Below are 11,369 nucleotides of genomic sequence, written 5' to 3'. Positions count from 1 at the left end.
AAAGGTAGAAAAGACACAGAGAACTACGTGTTCGCGGTGAGAAGAAATGGTGAAAGAAGATGAAGCGCAGAAAAGCAAAACGGTCGACGTGGAAAACAAGAGAGAAAGGAAGGAGGGGGTGAGAGGGGAGGAGAAAGAAATGAGAGAAAAGTGAAGAGATATATACATATGATGGATGGGAGGAAGGAAGAAAGAAAGAAAGGAATGAAGGAGGGAAGGAAGGAAAGAAGAAAGAAGGAAAATATCAGCACGAAAATCCATCGAACTTCTAGCTGCACGACGATGCAAGATTGTATCTTAATATAATACATATATACGCTTTCAAAAATATAAATGCCAAATATGTCTTTACTTTATTCATCTGTACACACAATTTCCTGACAACAAACAAAAGAGCTGTGTTTTTGTTTATATTTGCGGTTTTACATATATGAGCTCCTGAGCCTACCGGTTGAGAATTTTCGAAAAGCGGCACCGTCGTGCGTAAGATATTTTTTGATTCTCTGATGCGTGTCGTTGCAATTGCGTGATTCGCAAAATCTTTTATTTTATATTGTGAGATAGTTCCGAGGATAAAAACAACGATAAAGGGAAATGAATTCGTATTGTCATGTGAAATAAATATATCGCAAGTGATCATAACTAGACGGTTCGCCTTTCGAAAAGAGAAGAATGAAAAAAAGATGAAAGTATTGATTATGAAATATGCTTTATAATAAGAAGAAACTATATATATATATATATATATATAGGAATAAATGCGTCAATATTATGTGTGTGAAAATATATGCTATATAATATATTCGTATAATATATATTGTACGGATTATTATATCAAATATGCACTTTTATATTTTATGTCCATATTATACTGCATACCGATAGTAATAAGTTGTGTTCTCATAATCTAATCGTTATTAGATGTAAAAAAAAGTTGATAGAGGAAAATTTCACGAAGCATTATATAACGCAATTATTCCTACTGAAAACTAACAACAAGCTCCTGACTTTTTGTGTCATAAGTTATAAGACTATAAGTTAACAAAAAAAAAAAAGGTGCATGAGACTTCTGTTGTACTCACATTTTGTGTTATTTGAGACACATAGTCAACGATTATTGACTTTAAATGATAATAATATTAAGAAGATCAAGTCACTCTATAAAGTAATAATAGTCATATTATTTGGTTAATATCAAACATAGGGTAAGATAGCGTCAATATATATATCTGTGTATCAGACAATATCGATATATTGTGGTACACAGGAAATTGTAAATTCTGTAACTGAATGACAAAGCTAAAACAACAAGACCAGTAGTATAATTTTCTCGAGTCAGGGATATATTAATATACTCCGTATAACGAAATCATTGATTCTAAAAAAAATTGAGATTCTTGCAAAAATGACTTTGATATACAAATTATTAATACTCTCGAACTGTGTACATTCCACTTTCTAAGAACGAAATATCATCAATACTTATTAACCTTGCGAATTTATTAGTAAATCTTTAAGATTTCTCCATTGAATTCCGCTAAATTTATATGATTCCGTAGTGATCGTAAAACTCAAGGAAAGTAAGAGTACAAAAAATATATTTAAAAAAATATATATATTTTATATATGTAATTTAATTCGAAGCATACACGAGGTGAAGGTATTCTTCAGATATATGCTAAAAATTCACAAAAAGAAGAAGAAACGTTTTTCCGTGTGTAGACCCTTCCAATTTTGTGCTCGCGTTTAACTTTAGCATATATAATTTTTTTTTCATAAGAATGAAACTTCACCCCCATTTCTTTAATTTTCTATTTTAGAAGAGAAAGGAATCAGTTTTAACGAGGCATGTATACATATTTTGTACATATTCTGTGTGTATTTCCAATAGCGAACTATCGTGCAAACGCTCAGTCCGTTGCATCTTATAAATTTTGAGAAGAATTGTAAATCATTTGTCACGCAATCTCGACAAACAGAATTCCGAAGTACTTTATGTGAGCACACATTTCTAATGCTTATATACATTGTCAAGATTGCCAAGTGCCTGGTAATACATTCAGTATTATGATCCACTGAAAAACATTATTTAAAAGAGTTATATTCTTTGAGGACCGATCATTTCTGCACAAATTACGTGCGTGTATAATTATACATGTTTAAAGTTTTAATTTTATCGATATCAAAAAACCGATGCGCATACAAAGAATGGCTCTTTTACCAATCACAAAATTTATTACTATTAGTGTCATTGCATAAATTTAGTATTATCAAGAGTTTTATATCTAGTAAAATAAAAAGAGAAGAGCTTCTTTCAAACGTCTACTCGTGCCGAGATGACATTTTAAAGTCATTTAAGGACAAATTACATGGTTATTACTCAAATAACGTGAGATTGTATCGTGAAGCCTTTTACAAGTTTGTAAAATTGTGATTGCGTGACTTTCACGTGTGTTATACTTTCAAAACAGTCAACAGACTTCAACTTTAACAGTACTTAATACGACACGTAGAAAGTATTTAACTTATAATTGACTGTTTGTATTGTATACAAAGCGCAGCAATGTAAATCAAAGCGCGTACCATACATGTGTTGAAAATTATATACGATATGTGCACGCTTATATGTTGGCTTTAAATACCAACATAAATATATCGCTTACTATTTTCTTTTTAGTTAAATTATCGTCGAGAACGGTGTAATTCCGAATTTAGGTTTAGTATCGGACATTTTAGAATATGGTTTTCTTTTTCTCAATTTCGTTGCACTCGCACTGTGTTCCTCAGGATCTGAATTTACAAAAAAACGTAGCGCTTACACGTAATAGAAATATGAAGCCATTCTCACAAACCGCAGTATTGCCGCAATTTTGATAATTCACTTTTGAAATGCTATCGTAGAGAAGCTTCATATAAGCATCATAGGATACAATTGTTTTATGAGTATTTTTTGAGAAACGTTATAAGAAATCATGCACAACACAGACAACATATCTGTAGAACAGATTTGTTTTAGCTCAACTTAAGCTTAATACATAATACAAATGTCGAAATTAATCCCACGAGCTTGTATTTTAATAATCAGCAATAGCTGTTAGCAATTTCATCAGAGAGAACATGCCGCTGTTGATGTTTTGTGCGTGTTTTCATGCAATTATACAAGTACAACCGTCTGTATAATTCCTTTTTATACGCATATTTATCGGTTTTTAATCATCGGACTTTGTTTACTAAGTACACGTGACGATCTTGATTGAGGGAAGGGAGAAAGAGCTTCCCGTGTATATACGTCCATCAGACTCGAAACCGCGATCATTTCGACGGCGTCTACTATAAGTCTCATCGTTGCGATTATTTGTCATATCTTTGATTTCACATGGCGTTTGATTTGCGCGTTATAATGATCGTTGTTGTCGTGCGAAAGGCACGACGAGTAAAGTTGCCTGGGAGAAAGAAATGTATATGGACGTAATGGGTAAGTGCAACACAGAATGTAACTCTATATTTGATTATACATAATTTTAAGCGTATTATCTTGTATACAAGATACGAATATGGATGGAATATGCACGTTCCTTCATGAGATATGAACACATTCATATTCAAATGTCCTTTATGATACTCATTAGAAAGAAAGGAAAAGAGGAAACGAAGATGTCTGTAACTAATCCAATGTACAATCACAGTTCGACATCTTGCTCGAAAATTATGTTAACACGTTGCTCATTGTGCAATTTGTAATTTACAACATATTCTCGTGGTACATTTCTTTTTTTTTTATATATAGTGTATGCTCGAGTCATTGATAATTATCCAAACAGCCAATGCACTACAAGCGACGTGTTAAAAATTTGTTATGTTTTCTCTTAATAATTCGATGTCACTGTAAATATTGCATCAAGCGATATGATCTTCGCGAGAAAATATGTTAATCGTGCATTATGATATAGTTACCAACGCAAGTTACATTCTCCCCCTTCCCTCTCCCCCTCTTTGCCACCCTTCCATCCTACCGTCATCTCCGACACACGCACACACACACACACACACGCTCTTTTTTTCCTAATTGCCATTATACCAAAGCAGGTTGCTTCATTTTACGAAAAATTTAATTGATGCAATTAACATGTGTGTCGATTGATGGCATTATTGAAACTCTAGAAATTCTAATAACATTGAGCAATGCGATCACAACAGGTAAAAACAGAGATATAAAATTGTAGGTGTCATATGAAAGTCAAGTTCTTCGCTTCTACAAGTTGTATTATAAAATTGACCAAAGACTGACGTTTCATAATACGTGAATATTTTGCGATGCTTTAACACCTAAATATTTTTTGCTATTTTATGATTTTATGAAAGGCAGATCCTTCTATTCAATGCTTATATTAATGGTATTCGCCAAAACCTAAAAACACGAGATATCAATGAATTATTTAAATGTATTACTCGATACATTATTCAACAATTGGATATATCAAATATATAAGAAGACGAAAACTAAATACTAATATCTCAGTTATATACTGTTATACAGGAGAAAATTGCTATATGTAAGTTATATATGTGCCAACAATAACTTTCTATTGATATCTGTCGTTACAATCTTCCATTACTCATCTATTTTTTATAATTGTATATAACATACTTTTGTAAACAAAGTATATATGTACAAAGCTAATTATCCAGCAAAGACAATCTGGTCACATTGGGTTAAGATTGCAATACATAAAGATATATATATATATATATATATATATATATGAGTTTCAACTGTGATATTAATATATAGACTATTAATATATAGAATCACACTATCGACAAGTATTTTTTTTAATGTGACTCCATGTGATATATATTAAGTTTTTATCTCGCGCGCGTTTTATTTTTACATATAAAAATAAAATATTTCTTCGGTGCTCCGTTCGCATTATGTGTTCTACGACACGCTCATAATAATAATAATGATAGAAATCAAGATTTGTAAACAATTTTTACACAAAATTATTTATCTTTAAGGATTACACACGCACACATGCGCGCGCGCGCGCACACACACACACATACACACACACAGATGTTCAGTTGTTTAGAAATTTTTTCAAAAGTTTACAAGTCTGTCATTAAGTAACATTACATGCGTACGCATCATCGCGATGACACGAACATGTGTAAAAAAAGCATTACGTTATATCTAAAATCAATGTAACGAATCAATAACATTGATTAAAATCTTGAATTTTTACTTTTCGTTAATGTATAATCGTTTCTATAAAACTGACAAATAGAAATATTACGAAATTAAACCGCAATCTTTCCGATAGTATACGATAAGCCGTATTTAGGAGTTTCTTAGTTGCACATACGCGCCCAATTGTAATTTATATATTCCGATAAAATATGAATCTCAGTAATGGCAAGGTAAGTGGTAAGACAAATAATGTAATGTATTTTGGAAAATGTCGATGTATATCTATCCTTGCCTGTATTTCGTGCCAAAATTAAATAAGTGGCGGTTAAAAATCACGCGAGAAAATTTTATTCCGTTATATAGTACATACATTTGAGAACTTTTACTTTTTGTATACGAGAGCAACTTCTCCCAGTTAGAGCTGTGATTAATTGCATTATCCCCGATCTCTTTTTATATTATTAAAAAAAAAAAAAAAAAAAAGAAGAAGGAAAAGTGGAGAGATGAATCGAAAATCAAGAAAGGGAAAAGAAAGAAAACGGTAAATCAGCAAAATATATACTTTCTATCGAGGTGATATGGATCTCTGTATTATTATAACGATTTTATCTTGCCTACAGTTTAAGATACAGTTGCGAGTAATCGTTTGTTCCATTTTCAACTGTGATAAGAAATGTAGCGATATAATAGATTCAAGTATTTGTGACAAGAAAAATGAAGAGAATTGTAACAAATGTAATAAAGATCCCATGGTCTCTATTAGGGAAGGAAGAACTGATTGATCCAAGAGAAACGAAATATATGATACGTTCAGCTACGTGTAGCGTTGCGTTACACCGCGCAAAGTACCTTTTATTAACTCGTATTTACAATATTTACTGGTGAAGATTACATCTAGTGAGCTTTCTCTCTATCATACAATTTACATGGTAGGCATGACCGCAACGGAAGATCGCGACTCCTTTGTTACCTAACAGAATCGGTGTTTGCAGAGACAATGTGCAGCACGGGCACGCCAATGATTTAGTCTGATGACGCATACCCCAGTGATGAGCGCCTGTGCCGAACATGTTCACATTTACCGGTCGCCGTGTATCTTTCTCGATAGCTTTCGCCAATTGCTCACGTACCTGCAAAACACTCGGATTAGTTCCAAAGATTGATTATTTGGTCTTGCGTGGAGCGGAAGCTCTTTGAAAGTTCTTTCGGGTGCTTACAAAATTACGAAAATACCGCGAGCGAATCGCACAAACTCTCTCAATGCTGACTATCGATTCCCCGGTTCGATCATTCCCGGGTGTGATCTGTATCTAAACGGGGTTTTCCTTCTGTTCCTTCTTTTCAGACAAGTTCAAGTTTAAGAGAATTGCCCGTGAGATTATACAGCGCGCGATTGTATTTTCTATTTCCCTTTACGATTATTCGTTGGAAATGTTTCAGATGATCGCGATGAATCACGTTCATTCAGTCCGCGCGCGCGCGCGCGCGCGCGCGCGCACACGCACACACACACACACACACACACACACACACGCACGCACGCACACACACACACACACACACAAAAGTATAACGTAAAACTATACGTGTACCCTATACGTTTCGTAGGTGTTTCCTTTGCGTTTACAGATACACCTTGTGTCACGTTCGTAGTAGAAATAACGAGATTATTACCTGCAACGAGCACATTGTACCAAATTCCGCCGATAGCTGATTACTTTTACCGAAGTCAATCGACTTTCTCAGGCCGTGGTGATGGAGAATTTTTGTAAATACAATCGATTGGAATATGCTGCAACGAATAACAATGCGTTAATATTGATACTCAGCCGAGCTGAGTCGAGCCGAGGCAAGACAGCAAAGTATTAATGTAACCATTAGTAGTACGCGTCTCAGTACGTTTTGTCCAACGTGATGTCCGGCATCATGTTCTGCAACTTGAACAGAAACGTCACAGCTTTGTCCGGTCCTTCTCTTTCCATGACCCCCCGGGCTATCCCGCTCCAATCCAACGATCGGGCGCGATCGGGCTTCTTGGCCAAGGGTGTTGCGCAGAACAAGCAAGTGCCATTCTCCATCTCACTTATACAAGCGTCCACGCAGCTCCACTGTTGCTCGTTCAGCGCCGGTAGCAACAGCGACAACACGACGTTGTCTCTGGTCTGAAGGCACTGTCTCAACACATCGTCCAGGATGTCACGTCGCTCGACGCGAGCGGCCAGGTATTCGCGCCACATGTACGGTACCTTGTCGCAGATGTAGCCGCACTCCTCCGCTTTGTCGTTGGCGAATCTCGCGATCAACGATTGGCCGACGGCCAGGAATTTCGGCTCCGCGGCACTCTGCTCCATCGGGCTGGGATAGCCGCAGCCGCATCTACCGTAACTCGACGCATTGACGTCGGTGAACGCCCGGACGAATTGTCGTACGATGTGTTCGCTGCCAGTGGTACGCAGCAGCTGCACGGAGGTGTTCTCCAGGAAGGAGTTGTGGCAATGCAATTCCGCGGCGCGTGTAACCTCGTAGAGGAAAGCCTCGAGTCCGGGCGAGTCCTTGTACGACTCCCCGATCGCTCTCATCCTCCTGTCGATGCTCGAGACGATTTCCTCGACGTCCCTCTCGGACAAGTCGATTCTAATGCTGCTCGCCAGAGTGTAGACCGACTCCAAGTCCGATTGCACCCTGTGCGTGGTGTTTCCTCGCGGGTCGGATCTTTGACAATCCAACGTTTCCGCGTCGTCGTAATCGGAGTCGGTAGCCCCCTGCGCGACATTTTCATCGAGCTCGCTCGCCGTAGTCTCCGGTGTTTGCATCGCGGACGATTCCTCGCTGGAGGTTTCGGAAGAACGCGACGCCGTCGCGAACGTCGTCTCGCATCGCTGGCCGATGTTTCTGTCCGCGGCGAGCCTGTCGTTCTCGGGATGCACGACCACGATACCGGAGTCCAGTTTGACGGGCGTCAGGCGTCTATCGCCGCTACCGTTGGACCGTAGAAGCGTTATTAACGGCCGCAACCGCAGCCGCAGCGTCAGCGTCAGCGTTTCCTCCTCCTCCTTCTCTCGCGACGTGTCGGCGGTCCGTCGACGTGGTAAATTGTCCAATTCGAGCAGCTCGACCATCTCCCTCTTGGCGGTCGTCTTCGACAAGTAATCTCTGTAAAGGTCACATGCGCGCAGACACTCGCGATATTCCTCGTGACGATACAGACGTAATAACAGCGCGCTGAGCGACGACAATGTCAGGCAATGGAACTCGCCGTCACCGGTCATGAGGTATATCTTGTCATCCGCAACCGCTGTCATGCTGATGCTTGCGAACTCGTTGCTCCACAGCAGCACATTCGCGCTCGCCGGGTCGATGACGTACAGACTGTTCGAGGTGTGAGAAAGTAAGTACTTGCGCGCGATCACAAAGAGGCGCGAGAAGTTGACGGACTGCGCCAGCCACTCGCGCCGCTCTGTCCTCTCTGCTTGTTCCTTCTCCTCTACCTGCTGACTAGATGCCGAATCAGCGGCCGGCCGATAGATCGCTGTCGGCGGCACGGCCAGCGCCTCTTTCAACTGATGCGTCTTCACGACCACCCCGTCGGCAGATACCTCCCACAACCGCGAGCCGGGCCGTGCGCAAAAGATCTTCAGACAATTCTCGCACGAGATATTGCTGTCGTTGTCAGAGATCAGATTAAACGCGCCGCGCGACTTGCCGATGTTTCCCGCCTCCGTCGTCTCGTCGTCCGGAGTGATGCCGCTTTCGTTCGTATGCGCTTCGTAGAAGCATGCGCCGAATTCGCCGTTGCGTGCTTTGTTACCTATTTGTTTGTACTGCTCTCGTACCGTGTCGCAAATGTAACAGCGCGTCAACGTGGAGACGAGCAGTAGAGACGAGCAGAAGCTCAGCTGCACGACACTGGAGTCTAGATTCATTAGAGTGTAGACTCGAGTTTGAAACATACCATTCACCTGAGCACAGCAAAAGAAAATGTATATTATTTTTATATGTATAACGTGTGTGTGTGTGTGTGTGTGTGTGTGTGTGTGTGTGTGTGTGTGTATGTATGTATGAGAAATATGTTGTAGATACATTGTAACGAAATATAAAATATACGAATGTTACTGAGCCATTTGTCAAATTTCTCAGATATTGGTTGATTGATTGATCGATTGGAGTGGAGATTTTTGATCGATCGATTGTATCGTCATAAACTTACTGTAAATATGGATAACACCATGACAGAGATCCTACCGACTGCATCTCCAATGTACACTTCGGTGCTGTTTTTATTCCAGCAGAGACAGGTAATTTGTTTATACATATGCTCCGTAAGCACAGCTATTAGTCGTGGAGTAGGCTTTAAAGAGACTAGACATACAGTGTCGCGAGTTGTTGTCAAGACTATAGTTTTCTCATCAGGTGATATCGTCACATGTGAAACCGCCCCTTCCTGAAATTTGAAAACAAGAATCACTATGTATAAACAGAATCTTTCTTTGTACATGGAAAATTTCATTGCACTTCTTGACGCTTGACTGATTGATATTTGACTGTAGTTACATTTTTGACTAATAGGAAGATACAATTATTGCTGCTAATGACGGCTAAGAAATGATTGTTACATACCGACAGAGGTATTATTTGCAGAAACACACATGTTTCCTTGGAGAATAGGTATAAACTGCCACTGGTTGAGCCAAGTATAATATAATTCAGGGAAATGTTGAAACATGTGTACTGTAATTTGTATATAAATCATAACATGTATGTATATATATATATATATATATATATATATATATATATATATATATAGGCGTACATACATACACACATACACAAACCTTATACGCACAAACAAACCTTACAATAAAGTAATATATAATTGAAATATAGTAATATGTAATAAGAAAGCTAACAAAAGATACTCAAATTTTAACAAGTTTCAAATATCTATATCGTTCAAAACGTTCCCAATAGCATCATAAGCTGTTAAAAAGTATAATACAAATAGTTTACTATTAATATAAATGGACGGTACAAAGCGGGCGGGATATAGATACACAATAGTTATTTTTATCATCGGCTCGAAACAGCTGCCTATCTAGAGGCAAGCCATACGATATTTTTTACATGGATTGTGAAGCGCGTTATAAACATGTATACAAGTTTTCTAACGTCAACGACTTGACTTAACCTTTCTCATCGCTTCGAATATATGCGAGAAATACACCAATTTGTCAGTTATCTATCTTCTCTTATAGCATATGTACCTTTATTCGTTGTGTCGAGTTGATCGGTTTGTATAAAACACCGTTAATTTTTTCATACTCCGATAGAATGTAAGAAAGGTCTAACGAGGCGCAATGCATCTTCGTTCGGCATCTTCTGCCAAAGGATCTGTCCCTTCTAGCTACACTGCTAAACTGGTGCGATAAGTTAGAATGAGAAAAAATATAGTTATCTCACTCTAACTTATTGCACTAGTTCAGCAGTATAGCTAAAAAGAACAGACCAAAAGGCTGCTCTCCATTTGCACAGATTATTGACACAGAGCCATCTTATGGATTACATATCGTCACGTGATGTGATATCCAGTCGATAACCCCATTCGTAAGAGAAAAAGTAACTTAATAATTGGTAGCTTCAAGTCGTCGCATAAATACATATGTAAAACGAAGTTGCCACAATCTCATCTTAGACATAAGAACTTATACGATAGTAACCTTCTCCCTGAAACTTTTTTCACGCAACTTTTACCTTCATAAGATACACGATTGACTTGTATCAAAAAATTAGATTGTCACACTTATAAAAATTTAAGATAACTTTGATGTAATCTCTTAATGGATAAACAAAAATCAGTATAACACAATATAATCTCATGCCTTCATTGGAATGAAATAGTTCTTGAAACTTTTTTTTCTCAAAAATGAGAAGTGTTCTTTAGGCGACGATTCTTTATCACACCTTACGCGGCTCGCTACATGCAATATCCAAATTGACGTTTCCACTCTTACCAATAAAAGACGCTGAAAATCGAATTGAATATTCTTCATTTAACATATTTTATTTAGCTTCTGTTCAATTAGTTGCGGGTTGTTACAGTCATCAGTGGATTAGGTTTACTAGGGATACCACCTTAAAGAAAAAACGCGTCAACAATAGCACTTCATGGGTGACGTGG

At 38.1% G+C, this 11,369-nt stretch overlaps 1 protein-coding gene across 2 annotated transcripts; it reads right to left on the bottom strand.

Moving 5' to 3' along the window:
* Window positions 1-5,993: 5,993 nt before the first annotated feature.
* pink (WD40 repeat domain-containing protein pink) lies at window positions 5,994-10,655 on the bottom strand. 2 transcript variants are annotated; one of them, XM_011148472.3, is made up of 6 exons: window positions 10,456-10,651; window positions 9,809-9,919; window positions 9,399-9,632; window positions 7,091-9,150; window positions 6,866-6,983; window positions 5,994-6,321 (listed from the first exon to the last, which is right to left on the bottom strand). In XM_011148472.3, exons 1-6 carry the CDS (start codon window positions 10,552-10,554, stop codon window positions 6,067-6,069), a joined length of 2,877 nt encoding a protein of 958 aa, XP_011146774.1. In that variant the 5' UTR covers window positions 10,555-10,651; the 3' UTR covers window positions 5,994-6,066. The 2 variants fall into 2 exon arrangements, 1 of the variants encoding a protein (XP_011146774.1); XR_003114103.1 differs by having other exon boundaries at window positions 6,273-6,321; window positions 7,067-9,150; window positions 10,456-10,655.
* Between the last annotated feature and the right edge of the window lie 714 nt (window positions 10,656-11,369).

Source organism: Harpegnathos saltator, unplaced genomic scaffold (assembly GCF_003227715.2).
Source record: "Harpegnathos saltator strain DR-91 unplaced genomic scaffold, Hsal_v8.6 scaffold774, whole genome shotgun sequence".
Classification (NCBI taxonomy): domain Eukaryota; kingdom Metazoa; phylum Arthropoda; class Insecta; order Hymenoptera; family Formicidae; genus Harpegnathos; species Harpegnathos saltator.
The sequence above is the reverse complement of the archived record's forward strand: the minus strand, read 5'-3'. Positions and strand labels throughout refer to the sequence as shown.